This window comes from Sebastes umbrosus, chromosome 16 (assembly GCF_015220745.1).
Source record: "Sebastes umbrosus isolate fSebUmb1 chromosome 16, fSebUmb1.pri, whole genome shotgun sequence".
Classification (NCBI taxonomy): domain Eukaryota; kingdom Metazoa; phylum Chordata; class Actinopteri; order Perciformes; family Sebastidae; genus Sebastes; species Sebastes umbrosus.
Window position 1 is genome coordinate 350,482 of NC_051284.1, and position 19,364 is coordinate 369,845.

Sequence of the window (19,364 nt, forward strand, 5' to 3'; positions counted from 1 at the left end):
GACACAGCGGAGCTTCTGACAGCATCTCAGTGCCCTATATGTGGAACAGCAGAAAGGCACAAACAGGTGCTCATGAATATGTATCACCTGAATACATATGCCTCGGAAATAAAAGTGCTTGTGGGCGAGCTGAATGCGAAAAGGAGAAGCTACTCACTTTCTGACTTGTAAGTCAGTCATCACACCTACTCTACATGCTGGGAATCAGAATCAGAATCAGAATCAGAAAGGTGTTTATTGCCAGGTGTAAGGGGTATACACTAGGAATTTTCTTTGGCTTTTTTGGTGCAGTCAAACAGTATAATTACAAAGAATAGATAAAAAACGTAGAATAAAATAAGAATAAAATAAAATGTACAATTTACAAAATAAGCTATAAACAGATGTAAACAGATAGTGCAAATATTGAGAGAGGGGGAGAGTCAGTGTCGGCAGGGGGGGGGGGGCAGTGGTGTGTATGTGAGGGAGAGACAGTCACAGGGGGGCGGATGGGCTGTTGGAGAGCCCCACTGCCATGGGGAAAAAACGTTTTTTTGTGGCGTGAGGTTTTGGTCCTGATGGACCTTAATCTCCTGCCAGATGGTAAAGTCTGAAATAGATGGTGTCTGGGATGGGAGGGGTTGGCCACAATCTTCCCTACCCTCCTTAAGGTCCTGGAGGTGTACAGCTCCTGGAGGGAGGGAAGGTTGCAGCCAATCGCCCTCTCTGCAGCACGGATGACCCGCTGCAGCCTGGCCTTGTCCTTGGCGGTGGCAGCGGCGAACCAGACGGTGATGGAGGAGGTGAGGATGGACTCGATCATCCTCAAATTGAATCTAAATTCAAATTGAATCCCAAATTGAATCTACTGACATTTTAGCAGACCTGGTTATTGAGTCTTAGACATCCAGTTTAGATTATTTATTTTCTTTTTTCTTTTTTGAGATTATATTCACAGTTGATGTAGAATGTGTTACTGATTGAAGTGAAGAGGGTCATGCTGAATCTGTTAAGGTGTGTTTTCTCCATTTCAGTTACAAAACGCAGCTGATTTTATGATGCTGGGAGAGGAAAGCTCAAGGACTGTACAAAAATGGGAAAAGCCTATTCTCTGATGAACAGTAATCTTCCATGGCAATCAAATTCCATGAAAAGAACAAAAACCAACAATGTATTAGTCTGTCTCTCAATACATTCTGTGGCTCTCAGCTCCTAGCCCACAGACACCTACTGAAGATAAAAATCTTAAAAACAAAACCTCACAAATATAAAAAGTTGACCTCGAATGGTTAAGGTTAGGAAAGGTCATCGGGCAATGAGTCTCATGAGAGTTTTTTCATGTTTTCACAACTTGTGGTTTACCTTCTAGACACAAGCATTAAAGATCAAACCAGTCCCAGCATCAACTGGGAAGAGGTCAGAGGTCATCATCCAGGTGTCAGTGGGCAGGACATTCACATCTAACACCACAGACCAGCTTTGGAAGGCGACAGCTGTGGCTCAGTGGGTTGACTGGGTTGTCCTTTAATCAGAAGGTTGTGGGTTTGATACCCAACTCCTACTGTCCACATGTCTAAGTGTCCTTGAGCAAGACATTGAACCTCAAGTTGCTCTCCGGTTGCTTCACAGCAGCCCACTGCTACTAATGCTTATAGGATGGGTTAAATGCAGAAGTCAAATTTCATGTATTTACCTGTATTTATATGATAATTGTAATATGTTTTTTAAGCACCCTAGACTCAAACTATTACTGCTGAGACATGAGGCCTTGAAAAGATTTGTTTTCATTTCCCAATGACACTCTTATTTGATGTCCCATTTTATTCCATGATGTCCCTTTTCAAGATAGTGATGTTGTCACCGTCTCCAACCTTTCAGCCAATCCCATGCCCCCAGCCTCTTAAGCCTTCTGAATACAAAAACTACCTGCTGCTGGTGTAAGTTAACACAGCACACAGACACTGTAGGCTAACCAAACCGCTCCCTTTATTTAGCTTAACAAGGCTGCACATACCTACCTAGCCAGCTAACTGGAGGTTAGGTTGTTTGCTTGGATTATTACGCTGGTTCAAAGTGAAGAGCCCAGTGTTAACGGCAGCAGCTAACATTCAGACTAACCTTGGCAGCCAAGAGAAAGACAACTCTGTGAAGAGCAAAAATACAGTCTTTCTCTGTGGATGCTCTAACCAACAGTACAGTAGCTACTGCAGGTAACAGCGTTAAACAAGCTCACAACCACGCCTAGCTAACAAGGTATAGAAGTAGCATGTGCAGTCTTGTTAAGCTAAACAAATAAAAGTGAATGTGGAGGTTTTTTGTGTCTGTGTTGTGTGTTCATTTACAGCAGCAGCTAGATAGTATAGAATGACTTTAGCATTGGTGTTGCTCTAGCCAACAGGAGCTAACTGGCTAGCTAATTCTGGTAGCAGTTGTTGAGCTTGCTAGGGGGCATGTGATTGGCTGAAAGGTGAGAGGACGGTGACTACGAAACTGTCATGTACAGTGACATTATGAAATAAAAAGTGTCATCAAATAAAAGTGTTGGGACATTTTTTATTATGAAATAAAAAATAAATAAATTGCATTATATGTAGGGTTAAAAAAAAGTGTCCCAATGTGAAAGCCATTGAGGTGAGTATTAAATGTAAAAGCATGCACAAAAGAATTCACTGTTGTTAATACATAGAGAAATAGCACCCCTACCAAAAAAAATTTAACTAAACCAAAATCAACATTGTAAAATAATGTAATAGTTTATTAAAAACCTATCTAAATGTGGTAAGCCAACTCTAATAAACGAACTAAAGCCACCCTGAAATAAAGCAGCAGACATTTGTATTCAGTTCCAACTTGACCTTACATAAACTTTAGTTTGGCTGCATGCCAGCAGCAATTTGAATAAGTTGTCTGTTGGGACGGTTTGTGATTTCCATAGATAGAAAAGGAAGGAGACAGATGTGACTGGAGGGCAGTCACATTGCATGCTGTTTAACAATACATCTCTGTCTTCTTCTTTGCTGTTTGGAGACACAAGTTAGAATAAATTCACTGTCTTAAAGGGTCAGTTCACACATATTACTAGTGGTTATTTGCCAACATTTTGAGATACAGTTACTCCAGATGATCCATTGACCTTATACTAATCAATTTAACCTGATAATAAATGCCAGCAAATAACTGTTGTTTGATATATGCATAGACTACTGCCAAGTACTGCAAATTGATATGTAATCTAGTAATATCCATTGTTGTAGCATGTTGTCAATGGTGATCTAAAAAATCTATTCCATGAGGAGTTTACTATGTATTTGTAATTTAAACCCAGGGTAAATTCTGATAGGCTGACTGGAAACTGGGTGGTTGCTGTTTTTTCCACCAATAGGAACAAACTTGTGAGATGCAGCCTGCAGTTTGAATCAGTGATGTGTGAGGCTCTGAGCTCTGAGCCAGCAGCTGCTCTGGATCTGTTTCCTTCCTCTGGTTCAAGCTGGTCTGCTGCTGAGTTCATGTGCTGCCGGAAACACTGAGATACACAATGAGTGGAATTTAGTATGAGTTTGAAGTGAACTGCCAGAAATACTGAAATACAGTGTGAGTTGAAACTAGATTTAAAGAGAAGAAAAATAGATGAATAAATAAATATGCTCATTGAAAGCCTTTGTGGTCTCATGAAGCACTCTTGTGTTTGAAGTTTGCCTGTTCTTGTGTTTATTTTGGGAGCTCTTTCCTCCCATTTTAATGTTAATTTAGGTTAGTTAAAAATGGCATGACATAAATAAATATGATCACAGATAACTAAAACTGTCTGTATTTCCACCTTTTCAGGAGAGAGATAAATTGTAGAATTAAAAATATTACAATTTCTGTAAAAAGAAAATGGATAGCTGGTGCTCTAAGGACATGAAGGCATCACTTGGTTTCCTGCAGAACCTTCCCAATTGGCTAGCCTATAAATGTTTAATAAAGCACAACTATTATTTATTTGTGAGGACATACATATAATAACTAAGGTTACCATTCACCGTGGGATTTTACACAATTTATAACCCATAACAAATTGTATAAGTAAATAAATTAAAAAAAAATATATATATATATATATATTTTCTTCAGTTTTGTTTACACCTTTTACTGTATACTACTGCTGTTTTTAGTTTATTATTGGAGGAAGCTTCTATGATGGCTATTATTTAATTTAGTAAGTTATTGGGACATTATTTTAGGAGAATATATTCATCAATCCAAAATGACTGACATGGAAAATATGAATCCTTTCTATAGATTTATGAATCCTTAATATAAATACTTTGTGGTAAAACATGTGAAATCACACATTAGTGTAGCTCAAACAATCTTGTTACTATAGGTGCAATATTTTTCCAATGTATCTCTTATTTGATCATATTAAGTTTAAAGTAAAAATGGATAAGAATATACTTTTTCATCCTATTTTTGCAGTGTAATGTGCACCTGCAAGCACCTTTGTTTCATTCTTTAAGGAAGCGCCGACATGCATGTGTTATCGTTTAGTTGTTGCTATTTTCATTCCATTTGAAACATATTGTATTGTGTTTTGTCAGTTTCTCTGTAAGTTTTGTTTAATAATAAACGAAGGTTGCATTTCTGTTGTAGTCTCGGCTCGTACTATAGTTTACAAGGAGTCTTTGAATGCAGCATTGACTCCCGCCCCCCCAGTGCCCCTCGGCTCTACTTCCTGTATGCCACAACTTCACTGTACAGTGTACACAGCGGGACACAGCGGAGGGCAGCGTTCACACCAGCGGCTGATCACACCTGATGAACACGAAGCCGTGAGTGTTTTGAGGGTTAGAAAGCCGTACTTGAGCAGCTAGTTGAGCTAGCTTCATGATAACAGGCCTACTGCTACATACCGACGGTTGAACTCCCCGGAGTCTCTCGTGTTTACGACACTTCTACATTCTATGACAGGACTAGAATGAGCTGCGGAGGTGGACGTCTCACTCATATGGGTTTGTTGTGTTATGTGACCGCGGAGATTTACCGGATACCAGGTCCTAACGTTGAAGCTTCACCTCTAAATGAGCAGAGCATATAGGTGGTTAGTAGCAGACTGAAGGTCTATCCATAAAGTAGACAGTTTCAGCGGTTAACAAATATATTCATATATAATATTACCGCCGTCACTGGCACGTGTGAGTGACCTGGATTAAGGTTAGTGTTAATGCGCGAGTTTACTGCACGAGCTGTCAAACTGAGGGAGGAGGTGCTTCACCGACTCCACACAAACACACACACACACACACACACACACACACGCACCGGTTAACGGTTAACCTGCTACAGTTTCACTAAACAGTTCACTTCTCAAATGGAGACAACAGTGAGCTATTATAACGCATGTTTACAGTTGTTCCTCTTGTTTCAACTGTTGTCACTAAAAGTGGCCCCATAGCATCTGTTGATATGTTGTGAGTTTGTTAAAAGTACAGAAAGAGAGAACTCAAGTGTGAAAGCGAGAGAAAGGTAACTAAGCAACGTTACAGGTTCTGAATTAGTACTAGTAATGTAGCTAGCTGCTGAGCTAAGTGCAGCACATGTTGGCAGCCTTGTCCCCTAAAACTAAATCTGGTGAGAATATAAAACACATTTGAATTGTGAAAAGGAGAAAAAAATTATAGCTTATTTCCCAATACATTTAGTACTTATCATTATGACACACTCCATTCCTGTTTACACCCCTGTGGATATATATATATTACTTCTCATTATTACACACTACATTCCTGTTTACACCCCTGTGTGTATATACTGTATATTACTTGTCATAATGACACACTCCATTCCTGTTTACACCCCTGTGTGTATATATATTACTTGTCATTATTACACACTCCATTCCTGTTTACACCCGTGTCTATATATTTCTTCTCATTATTAGGGGTGTAAGAAAATATCGGAAAAAAATTGAATATCGCTATGTAATGTTTTGTGATACTGTATTGATTCTCAAAAACACGGTATTGGTTTCTAATTAAGAGTTTGCATGCAAAGATGAACTCAGTCAATTTATATTTACATTACTATTTTATGTTTACTTATGTTTATATCTATTTTAACTGCACTATTTTATGCCTTTGATTATCATTTTGCTTTTGATATTACTTGTGTGATTTCCCCTTTTGTATTTATACATATTTTATGTGCGCATATTGCCAATGACTGCTTTGCTGGAATTGACAAATGACAAATAAAGAACCTTGCATCTACTATAGTTGCCAGATGCAATGCTATTAATGATGACACAATTCTATTACAAATTAAAACATTAGATAAAAAGAAATCTGATTAAGACAAAAAACAACTGCAGTCGAGCTCTTCATCAGTATTAGCACAAGAAAGTTTGATTAAGTATAAAGAAATGATTTAAATGCTCTTTCCCTGAGGACAGGGACTTCTAAATACTACCAAGTTTCAAGAGTCTGAGACAAAACAAGCACATATTGGGTAGAAGGAATGTTGTGGTGGTGGGGAGAAATGAGTCATGCTGCCTGCATTTTATTTTCCCTATAAGAAATGATGTGGTGCCTCTTTGTGCTCCTCCAGTGCCAGATCTCCTCCCTGCCATACGTTTTACTGCACTCTTCATTTCATGACTACCTCTGCCAGTTATGTTCTCTCAAAGTTTTCTTCCAGCAGCCTCTCCTGAGGGCACACTGAAGTTTCTGCACAATGCCTTACTGGCTTCAGTTGACGGAATTCCTGGAATTGTGCCATTACCATGTTCTTGAATATGCACATAACAAGACAGGGGACAAGTTATTTAAATTTCTTCCAAAAGTATGAAATATAATATACAGTACAGGAGGTGGACACATACAAAAAAAGTCCCATCAGTGAGGTGTTGATTCAACATTATACCTTAGATCAGTGGCCGAACTCGAAACAGCGGAAGCCGAGATATCCTTACTTTTATGCGTTCCAGTCAAAGTCGGAGCTCGTAATTCCCCAGTGGAAATTTCCAACTTCCCACCTCCAAGCGTTCCAGATGCACGATGCCAAAACGTAAACAAAAAACATGGCTGACTGTGACAAACTGATGTTTCTTTGGCAAGTGTAAACACTATTGAATTCTGCAGTCTCCATGTATATATAAATGAAACGGAGGAGGAAAAATGACGCATGACACACTCACACAGATTGTGTACTGGAACCAGCTACCTAATAACGTTGGTGACGTATTTTGACATCAATTTACATGCAGAACAGGTTTTAAAGGTAGATATACTTTACGTTGCTTTGTTGTGTGACGTCAGACAACTGCGTCCTAGTGAAGTCGGGGTAGATGGATTCGCCCCGAGTTTACAAGTAGGAACTCCGACTTTGAGTGGCGTTCCATTGTACTTTTAGTCCCTGGTATGGGAGAAACTCCCCTAAACACTGGATCCTACATTTCCAATGATGCAACCTATATGAACATTTTGTTAGACCATGCCTACTATGTAAATGCCCATGTCTTTTCAAACTTCAAGCTCCTAGTTTGTAACACAACATTTTTGTTCAAAATGTGTAAATACGTTCCCCTTTAAAATGAAGAGCCTGCTGACCTAGAATCTGACTCCTGTTCTTCTTTTCAGGCCTGGGACTGGTCATGACGCAGCAGGAGGAGCAGGAGTTCATGGAGAGCCTGGAGGCGGCCCTCTCCTGGATGCGGGCCATCCAGGAGAGACTGAAAGCCAACGACAACACCCAGGGGCCCCGTGATGCCCTGGAGATCCGACTCAGGGAGACAGAGGTGAGATACCTAGGGGCTGTACACATGGTGTACTTTTAGTTCAGGACTACCCAGAGCTTTACGATCTGTCCCACAGACTCTATTACTGGCTTCACCCTTTCTGACCAAGGACGACACAACATCCAGTTAAAAGTTCAGCCAGACTAACAATCAGGAGTAAAACTACTGTGAGGGATTACCGGTGTTGGAAATCCATTTGTCTTTGTTTTAATTTTCTTTAGTTTAGTCAGCGAGGCTTCCTGCTAAATTACTGCAGCTTCATCATCATCGCCATCGCAGCACACAGATTTTGGTTGCCTAGTTACAGCAGACATGACAGGAGCTCAACTTCCCATTGAAAAGAAAAAAAAGCAGCACAGCTGGCATTTTCCACGCATTTTTAGACACGGCATGTGTACTGCCCCTTAACTTACTGTTTGACCCTTCACCTCTGACCCCGCTGCTACTTCAGTACTCTGTGATTAAACTCCAGAGTGAGGACAGCTGCAGCTTCTGGTCTCTGAGCAGGGTACAGTATCTGAGGTCCTTTATTTGTGACCAATTTCTATTTACATATCAGTAGATATACAAACAAATTAAGAAATCATGGACACCGTCATTTTCCGAAAAGGAAAGGGAATGAAACACACCTCAGTACTTATACAGTACCTCCAGAAACCAAATGTCTGAAGATCCTTAGATAGTCTGACATTTTAAATAAATAAATACATTTTAAAAATTGAAAGGTTATAGTGTGTACACATCATCAGTTTTCAGTGTTTTGTATATTTTAACCTTTTCCACTCCCCCCCTCTGTATCATAGACACATTTTTTTGTCTTTTTTAGGCGGGGCAAGGGAGTCTTTAGGGGGAGATAGCAGGTCAACAGTAGATGTCACATAGAAGTGGTGTACATCATCTGAAAGCTGGGAACCTGAGGATTCATTTGAGATGCAGCTCAGCACTGTGTGTCAAGTTGTTTTAGTCATAAATCAGAAAAAAACATGAATTAATTAATTAAAATTAATTGTGATTGTGTATGATTACAAATGCTCTATTATGTCTCTTGAATTGTTGTAGGAACTTTTGTGTTGATACCATTTGTTACACAGATTTGGTGCTAAATTTAACAATTTTTTACCACTGGAGAATTGATAAAAATGATCAATAATCCTTCCAAAATACCACATTAAAACACCAAGACTTTGAGAAACACCAGAGAAAAAGCCATGCTGTGATTTGGGATCAAAAACTTTTGACATTTGAAGATTTCTGCAGGAATTACAAAATGATGAAGTGGGATGTATATATCTTTTGTTCATAAGATAATGAAACTTAAAGGTAGGGTCGGTAATGCTGAGAAACTAGAAAGAGTACACTAGATTTTAAAATGAGTGCAGCTTACTTGATAATACAAATAGAAATGAGATCTAAGGAGAACTGAGAATGAAATTACTTCCAACATTCTCTTCTGTGAAAGATGTTACACAGGAAGAGTGAAATGAATGGGGTTAATGAGAAGTATTAGCAGTAATGATACATGTTGGGTGAGAAAGCTGCTCATGAGCTCACAGTCATTTTACCATTTGAGAGTATTATTTATTTATTTAATGTTGAATATACACTACTAGGGGTGTGACGAAATATCGTGCCACGAAATATTGCGATATAAAAACATGACGATATGCATCGTCGAAATGAAAAACTGAATCGCGATATCAGGGCATAATAGGTGTACTAGGTACATACGGGCTCCGGGGCTAAATCTGCAGCTGCTATGCAAAGCCTATGGAAGGAGGCTGAGTAGAATCTGGTCTGCCCTCTCCGAAATTGAACCAATCATAACGCACGGCCGCAGCTTCAGTTACACTGCGCATGTGTTATACCCCCGGAGCCATGTCTGGCCATGACTCAGCCTCCTTTCATAGGCCTTGTCGGAGCTCCACACACACACACAGACACACACACGCACACACACAGCGCAGTCAGTGAACAGCTGATCAGAGAGGCTGCGGTGGAGAGACGAGTTGACGTTACTCTCGTGTCTGTAAGTGCAATAAAACTTTGCAAGTGTAAAGCCAAGATAAGTTATTCCACCTGTTCAACAAGCATAAACGCGATGAAACAGTTAAACATGGAGGAAAGCAACGTTTCAATCTGCTCTGTCCGCTGTCTCTCATCCAGCGCTGCTGTTTACACAAGCAGAGCGCGCTAGCTCGGCGGCTAACAGCTAACTGTAAACACGTGTAGGTTATTTAGTTGAGTTGTGAATGACTTTAGTTCCTCTAGTAAGCCGTGTTTCAGTGTTTCAGTGTTTCAGTGTTTGTGTCCGGGGAGTTTATTGTGAAGGGAGGAACGGAAGACGTGAAGCGGTGACGTGCTGTTATTGACGAGGCTGCAGACTACGGAGGCTCCGTGTTATTCATTTATTACCTTCATAAAGTATAGGAGCAGCGTAACCCTCGGCTACACAAGACTGAAACTAAAGCTGGCAGTAGGCTGTGTAGTCTCACTGTTCAGGTTAGTTTGTCATGTATCTGACTGGTAAACTGATCAGCTGGCTGAGACAAAGAACCCCCCCCCCCCCCCCCCCCCCCCACCAGCCCTAACGTTACATGCAGCAGTGAGGGACATCAGCAGAGGACAGGAGGAAGGACTGTTACTGACTGATGGAAGACAGAGGACAGGAGGACAGAGGACAGGAAGAAGGACTGTTACTGACTGATGGAAGACAGAGGACAGGAGGACAGAGGACAGGAGGAAGGACTGTTACTGACTGATGGAAGACAGAGGACAAGAGGACAGGAGGAAGGACTGTTACTGACTGATGGAAGACAGAGGACAGGAGGAAGGACTGTTACTGAATGATGGAGGACAGGACAGGGGGACAGAGGACAGGAGGAAGGACTGTTACTGACTGATGGAAGACACAGTACAGGAAGACAGAGGACAGGAGGAAGGACTGTCACTGAATGATGGAGGACAGGGGGGACAGAGGAGTTGGCAGTAGGCTGTGTAGTCTCACTGTTCAGGTTAGTTTGTCATGTATCTGACTGGTAAACTGATCAGCTGGCTGAGACAAAGAACCCCCACCCCTACCAGCCCTAACGTTACATGCAGCAGTGAGGGACATCAGCAGAGGACAGGATGAAAGACAGAGGACAGGAGAAAGGACTTTTACTGATTGATGAAAGACAGAGGACAGGAGGAAGGACTGTTACTGACTGATGGAAGACACAGTACAGGAGGACAGAGGACAGGAGGAAGGACTGTTACTACTGATGGAATACACAGTACATGAGGACAGAGGACAGGAGGAAGGACTGTTACTGACTGATGGAAGACAGAGGACAGGATGAAGGACTGTTACTGACTGATGGAAGACAGGACAAGAGGACAGGAGGAATGACTGTTACTGACTGATGGAGGACAGGAGGAAGGACTGTTACTGACTGATGGAAGACACAGTACAGGAGGACAGGAGGAAGAACTGTTACTGACTGATAAAAGACAGAGGACAGGAGGAAGGACTGTTACTGACTGATGGAAGACAGAGGAAAGGAGGAAGGACTGTTACTGACTGATGGAAGACACAGTACAGGAGGACAGAGGACAGGAGGAAGGACTGTTACTGACTGATGAAAGACAGAGGACAGGAGGAAGGACTGTTACTGACTGATGGAAGACAGAGGAAAGGAGGAAGGACTGTTACTGACTGATGGAAGACACAGTACAGGAGGACAGAGGACAGGAGGAAGGACTGTTACTGACTGATGCAAGACAGAGGACAGGAGGAAGGACTTTTACTGACTGATGAAAGACAGAGGACAGGAGGAAGGACTGTTACTGACTGATGAAAGACACAGTACAGGAGGACAGAGGACAGGAGGAAGGACTTTTACTGACTGATGAAAGACAGAGGACAGGAGGAAGGACTGTTACTGACTGATGGAAGACAGAGGACAGGAGGAAGGACTGTTACTGACTGATGGAAGACACAGTACAGGAGGACAGAGGACAGGAGGAAGGACTTTTACTGACTGATGGAAGACACAGTACAGGAGGACAGAGGACAGGAGGAAGGACTTTTACTGACTGATGAAAGACAGAGGACAGGAGGAAGGACTGTTACTGACTGATGGAAGAAAGAGGACAGGGGGACAGAGGACAGGAGGAAGGACTGTTACTGACTGATGGAAGACAGAGGACAGGATGAAGGACTGTTACTGACTGATGGAAGACAGAGGAAAGGAGGAAGGACTGTTACTGACTGATGGAAGACAGTACAGGAGGACAGAGGACAGGAGGAAGGACTGTTACTGACTGATGCAAGACAGAGGACAGGAGGAAGGACTTTTACTGACTGATGAAAGACAGAGGACAGGAGGAAGGACTGTTACTGACTGATGGAAGACAGTACAGGAGGACAGAGGACAGGAGGAAGGACTGTTACTGACTGATGCAAGACAGAGGACAGGAGGAAGGACTTTTACTGACTGATGAAAGACAGAGGACAGGAGGAAGGACTGTTACTGACTGATGGAAGACAGAGGACAGGAGGAAGGACTGTTACTGACTGATGGAAGACACAGTACAGGAGGACAGAGGACAGGAGGAAGGACTTTTACTGACTGATGGAAGACACAGTACAGGAGGACAGAGGACAGGAGGAAGGACTTTTACTGACTGATGAAAGACAGAGGACAGGAGGAAGGACTGTTACTGACTGATGGAAGAAAGAGGACAGGGGGACAGAGGACAGGAGGAAGGACTGTTACTGACTGATGGAAGACAGAGGACAGGATGAAGGACTGTTACTGACTGATGGAAGACAGGACAGGAGGAATGACTGTTACTGACTGATGAAGGACAGAGGACAGGAGGAAGGACTGTTACTGACTGATGGAAGACAGAGGAAAGGAGGAAGGACTGTTACTGACTGATGGAAGACAGTACAGGAGGACAGAGGACAGGAGGAAGGACTGTTACTGACTGATGCAAGACAGAGGACAGGAGGAAGGACTTTTACTGACTGATGAAAGACAGAGGACAGGAGGAAGGACTGTTACTGACTGATGGAAGACAGAGGACAGGAGGAAGGACTGTTACTGACTGATGGAAGACACAGTACAGGAGGACAGAGGACAGGAGGAAGGACTTTTACTGACTGATGGAAGACACAGTACAGGAGGACAGAGGACAGGAGGAAGGACTTTTACTGACTGATGAAAGACAGAGGACAGGAGGAAGGACTGTTACTGACTGATGGAAGAAAGAGGACAGGGGGACAGAGGACAGGAGGAAGGATTGATACTGACTGATGGAGGACAGGAGGAAGGACTGATACTTCTCAGTCACTGCCAAAGACATCAAGAGCTCCCAGCAAGCATGCTAATGCTGCGGGAACCAACGCACGGGCATCGATCGCAGGGACGTCCCACACCAACACACATGGACGTACTGAGGACAGATGCTGGACAGTGCTGGCGAGCTAGCAAGATGTATGGAGGACTGAGACAGCTGGAAGCTCCGCTTGAAAGCCCGTCTGAGGACGACCCAATGACATCAATTCTGATAGTTCCATCCACCACTATTGGTTTTGTGTTATCAGTCCTACTTGTTATCTATTACAGCTGCTAGGCTACTATTGTGGCTGCTTCTCTCTCTCTCTCTCTCTCTCTCTCTCTCTCTCTCTCTCTCTCTCTCTCTCTCTCTCTCTCTCTCTATCCCTATCCCTATCCCTATCCCCCCAGCCGGTCTCGGCAGATGGCCGCCCGCCCTGCGCCCGGTTCTGCTCCAGGTTTCTTCCCAGTAATCGGGGAGTTTTTCCTGGCCTCAGTGCGCTTGGTGGATCCTGTTGGGTCTCTAAACTCTGGTGTATGGTCATAGACCTGCTCTATATACAGACATAGGCAAAATCGTTGGTACCCTTCCGTTAAAGAAAGAAAAACCAACAATAGTCACTGAAATAACTTGAAACTGACAAAAGTAATAATAAATAAAAATTCACTGAAAATTAACTAATGAAAATCAGATATTGTTTTTGAATTATGGTTCAACAGAATCATTTAAAAAAACAAACTAATGAAACTGGCTTAGACAAAAATGATGGTACCCTTAACTTAATATTTTGTTGCACAACCTTTTGAGGCAATCACTGCAATCAAGTGATTTCTGTAACTCTCAATGAGACTTCTGCACCTGTCGACAGGTATGTTGGCCCACTCCTCGTGAGCAAACTGCTCCAGCTGTCTCAGGTTTGAAGGGTGCCTTCTCCAGACTGCATGTTTCAGCTCCTTCCACAGATGTTCAATAGGATTTAGATCAGGGCTCATAGAAGGCCACTTCAGAATAGTCCAATGTTTTGTTCTTAGCCATTCTTGGGTGTTTTTAGCTGTGTTTTGGGTCATTATCCTGTTGGAGGACCCATGACCTGCAACTGAGACCAAGCTTTCTGACACTGGGCAGCACATTTCGCTCCAGAATGCCTTGATAGTCTTGAGATTTCATTGTACCCGGCACAGATTCAAGACACCCTGTGCCAGATGCAGCAAAGCATCCCCAGAACATAACCGAGCCTCCACCATGTTTCACTGTAGGTACAGTGTTCTTTTCTTTGTATGCTTCATTTTTGCGTCTGTGAACATAGAGCTGATGTGACTTGCCAAAAAGCTCCAGTTTTGTCTCATCTGTTCAAAGGACATTCTCCCAGAAGCTTTGTGGCTTGTCAATATGCATTTTGGAAAATTCCAGTCTCGCTTTTTTATGATTTGGTGTCCTCCTCGGTTGTCTTCCATTAAGTCCACTTTGGCTCAAACAGTGACGGATGGTGCGATCTGACACTGATGTACCTTGACCTTGGAGTTCACCTCTAATCTCTTTGGAAGTTGTTCTGGGCTCTTTGGTTACCATTCGTATTATCCGTCTCTTCAATATGTCATCAATTTTCCTCTTGCGGCCACGTCCAGGGAGGTAGGCTACAGTCCCATGGACCTTAAACTTCTGAATAATATGTGCAGCTGTAGTCACAGGAACATCAAGCTGCTTGGAGATGGTCTTATAGCCTTTACCTTTAACATGAAGGTCTATAATTGTCTTTATAATCTCCTGAGACAACTCTCTCCTTAGCTTTCTGTGGTCCATGTTCAGTGTGGTACACACCATGATACCAAACAGCACAGTGACTACTTTTCACCCTTTTAAATAGGCAGACTGACTGATTACAAGTTTGAAGATACCTGTGATGCTATTTACAGGACACACCTTAGTTTAACACAGTGGTCTCAAACTCAATTTACCTGGGGGCCGCTGGAGGCAGAGTCTGGGTGAGGCTGGGCCGCATCAGATATTCCACAAAAAAAGCTTTGTTAAAAAAAAACAATCTTCTCAAACGTCATTATTAACAGTTCTTTAACTTGAATGGGTTCTTCTGAACATGAACGGTTCTTCTGAACATGAACTGTCCTGAACATGAATGGAACATTGAAGAACATGAACAGTTCTTCTGAACATGGCCTCTATTGCGTCTCCCACTTTTCCTGAAATTGTCTGTGCTCGTCACCAACCTTTCTCTTCACTGCAGGCTTTGAAAAAGATATGATTGGGGCTGTGTGACAAGATATATATTCATTCCACTTGGTGTCACTCCGCAATAAAGTTGTGCCTGCTGTGTTTGTGTTGCTCTGCAATTACACCACCAAACCGCTAGTTGGCGGCGGCGTCTCTATGAGTTTCCTTCTTCTTCTTCTTCTTCTTGTACTACAAACAGAAACTGAGCGGAGTTGGAGCTAATAACTGTTGAACCACAGAACTTTTACTGACATTACTGGAACGCCGAAAAGAGAAAATATATCTGAGTCGATTTGTGTGAACAAACATTGAAAAGATCGAGGCAGAGAGAAGTTGAACTTTCTGTGGTTGTCCGGGGTCCTGGCCGCTCAGCATCGCTGAGAGACTGGACCAATCACAGCTGTTGCGGTCTGCGTCGCCGCGACGTGTAGTTACATTTCTGGAGAGGTGCACGTCAGGCTATGGCGTCGATTCAACGCAGAAGTATAAATCAAGCTTTAATCAGGCTTATGCGATGTTACAAGGGCGCCGCCATAGTTGTTGTGAAATGTTTCTCTGCTTGCATCAAGCCCGGCCGATTGCCCGCCCCCGGGAGCCATATACCCCACTGTGATTGGTAGGTTCGTTCAGCTCGGGCTCGCGCAACAAAGGGACCTTCCACACACAACGCGGCAAAGTGCCATTCACATAAAACTCGCGGGCCGCACTAACATTAAACTTTCATATCTCTCTCTCGAGCAATCAGTACAAATTGCTGGACAAACTTCTGCTCCTTGCTCGTAAATGCATCCTGCTAAAATGGGTGAAAGACACCCCACCCACAGTAACTTTCTGGTACAGGGAGATCTTCAACGTACTGCCACATGAAAGGATGAGTGCAGTCCTTAGGGGTGTTGAGGGCTCATTTATTAAGATCTGGAACCCTGTCCTGGACTATATACCATTAGAGCTCAAACACACTCTGTTGAAAGGCCAATACCCTTCAGGGTGGAAGCAAATTATGCCTAGTGCCATGTAAAACATAAAATATATTTCTATGATCACCGTTTACCATTCATGAGAGTCTGAGGACAATATACTTTACTCTATGAGATTTTATGTAAAATGTCCCTTTTCACCCATTTTTATAATTCATTTATTTTTATTTATTGGTTTTGGGGGAGGGTGGGGGGGGGTCTGACTGTATAGAATAACTGTTGAACATAACATTGTTGTGAGCCTTCTGTTCTGAAAATAATAAAAATATGTTGAAAAAAAACAAAAAAAACAATTTCATATCAAGGTGGGGGCCACAAAATATCGTCTTGCGGGCCGCAATTGGCCCGCGGGCCGCGAGTTTGAGACCCCTGGTTTAACATGTCCCTATGGTCACATTATTTTACATCTTTTCTAGGGGTACCATCATTTTTTGTCCAGGTCAGTTTCATTAGTTTGTTTTTTAAAATGATTCTGTTGAACCACAATTCAAAAACAATGTCTGATTTTCATTAGTTAATTTTCAGTAAATTTTTATTTATTATTACTTTTGTCAGTTTCAAGTTATTTCGGTGACCATTGTGGGTTTTTCTCTCTTTAACGGAAGGGTACCAACAACTTTGCCTACGTCTGTATAAAGCGTCTTGAGATAACTTCTGTTGTGATTTGACGCTATACAAAAATAAATTGATTTGATTTGATACTGAATGATGGAAGACAGGACAGGAGGAAGGACTGTTATCATAAAAAATGGAACTATAGGACAAAAAACAGCATTGTTTTGCATTTTGTCTTTTGAATAAAAAGGTACTTTTTCAGTCATATATTTTCATCATTCAAGTTTTGTTAAAATTATTGTTTTAATATCGTATCGTATCGAGATCGTGAACCCAATATTGTGTATCATATCGTGAGCTGAGTGAATCGTCACACCACTATTCACTACACTATGTTCAATTTTATATTGACTATAATGCTGTTCCCTGTGCTCTTCTGAATGTGTAGAAGATCCATCAGTCGGAGCATGAAGGTCGTGTGAAGATGGACATGGCGCTGGTGGCGGCTGAGAACCTTTTGCAGAGCGGAGATGAAGAGCTGAGGAACCACACCCACGCTAAGCTCAAAAAGCTGAAAAGCCTGTGGGAGGACACCTGCACCTATATCATCCACTGTCACAGGTGCTGCCCTACTCACTGCAGACTGCAGCTGGACAGTGTGTGTAGTGATTAGAGGGTATTTGATATTCCTGGTTAGTTTGCCCTGAGAACAGCCTTGGCTACATTCACAATTAAGCCGTTAATGCTCTGTTTTGAGTAGCTTCGGATGTGTGTTTTCAGGTAATTGTTCCAGAATCCACACTTGAACCATCAAATATGCAGAAAAAGCTTCACATAGAGCGTTAACAAACACGTTTTCCTAACTCGTCAAACACTGCCGCCTGGTAGGTGGCCCTACGTTTCCAACTATGACGCTGTAGGTACTCCTCTAGCGTCAGTTTAGGACGTTGTGTCAATATACGGCCATTACATGCATAGTGTCTTTTCAAAATAAACATCTGTATTCACAGGAAACGTAGTTTGGGCTCATTACATGCATACAGTCTCTTTTCAAAATAAATTTCCAGTGTAGGTTTACTTCTTTTTTAGGTTTACTTGCACAACAAAACTACTTGCTTAGGTTTAGGAAAAGATTGTGGGTTGGGTTAAAATAAGTACGTTTGTTACATAAAATAACTAAGTTTATTACGTAACTGGTGTTAGTAAAGGACGGAAGCTATGTAACCAAACTACTGTAAAATAAATCAACGTTGACTTGGTTTCACACGGGACATGAACAGCGTTGGTTTAACACAGGTTTTTCACTGGCGGCTCTTGCATGAACATTAGCCTAGACTTCATAGTGTTGTGTCACGTAGCCTCTATGTGGGATCTATAACAGGAATAGCAGTGCATTTTATTGAAAAATTGGATGACTTCTCTCCAATTTATACACTTTGCAAAGTCATCCACTGGGCTGGATTGGACCCTTTGGTGGGCCGGTTCTGGCCCTCGGGTTGTATGTTTGACACCCCTGGTTTAACCGCTCCAAATGACTTGATTTCACACAGATCTATGTTTGTTTGGGCTTCTTTCCATTGTACTGCATAACCTTTATGGTGCAAATGTAAACCACAGAAATAGTTGAATGATGCAAGATTTACTAGCTATCATGGTGACGCTGACATACTGTTATTATAATGCTACATATGCTCTAGGCTACAAAATGTTGAATGATAGTGAAATAAGGCGGGAATAAAATCTCTGTAACATAGGTCAACATGTAACAAGAGTCACATGATCTGTTTACTGATTGGCTATGGGTCCTCTCTGGCTGCACTTCGCCGCTAAAAGTTAAATTTTTCCCAACTTTTGTTTGGCAGCACTTCGCAGCAGAATCAAACAGCTGCAGCTCGCTGAGCTCGGGAGTAGCCGCTGCAGCTTTCCATAGACATTGCGTGGGAGTACACCGCAGGCCGCACTTCGCTACTGCTCTGGTGTGAATTCGGCGTGTGTTTTTTTCCAACCAACAGTCCAAAACCCAAAGATATTGAGTTTACAGTGATATAAAACAGAGGAAGGCAATAAGTCCTCACACTGGGGAAGCTGGCACCAGAGAATATTTGGCAATTTTTCTTGATAAATGACTTAAACCAATTAATTGATTAGTTTACTTATTCTGTCAGCCAAATGTGTCACATCCGGAAGGATTAGAAGGAGTTGAAATGCGTGACTCCTCCACTTTAAGAACGTATCATTTTATTAGTGAGTCAATTATAGTCGTAAATATTTAGTTTTGATAACATCAGCCTGAGAGCTAGTTAAATTGGAGTAGTATGTTATCAGGCAGTTATCACACATCTGGTTTGCGCCATATCTGATGCTACATGCCAAATAGCTGCGGGCTTGTAGTCGTATTTTAATTGCTTTGTTCAGAAAATAGTTTGCTGTTTATTTAGATAGATAAATAAGTTGGAAGGGAAATAGAATCCAGTTTTTATAAGATGTTAAATTGTCTTTAAGACAAGACAGTTCTCTATGTCATAACATGT

At 42.1% G+C, this 19,364-nt stretch overlaps 1 protein-coding gene across 1 annotated transcript in view; it reads left to right on the forward strand.

The window, feature by feature from the left end:
* The first annotated feature begins 4,640 nt into the window (after window positions 1-4,640).
* Window positions 4,641-19,364, forward strand: part of syne3 (spectrin repeat containing, nuclear envelope family member 3) — a 70,986-nt gene continuing 56,262 nt past the window's right edge. The window contains 3 exon segments of the mRNA XM_037796506.1: window positions 4,641-4,790; window positions 7,596-7,753; window positions 17,282-17,454. Coding sequence (XP_037652434.1) covers window positions 7,610-7,753; window positions 17,282-17,454 — 317 coding nt within the window. The 5' untranslated portion in view covers window positions 4,641-4,790; window positions 7,596-7,609.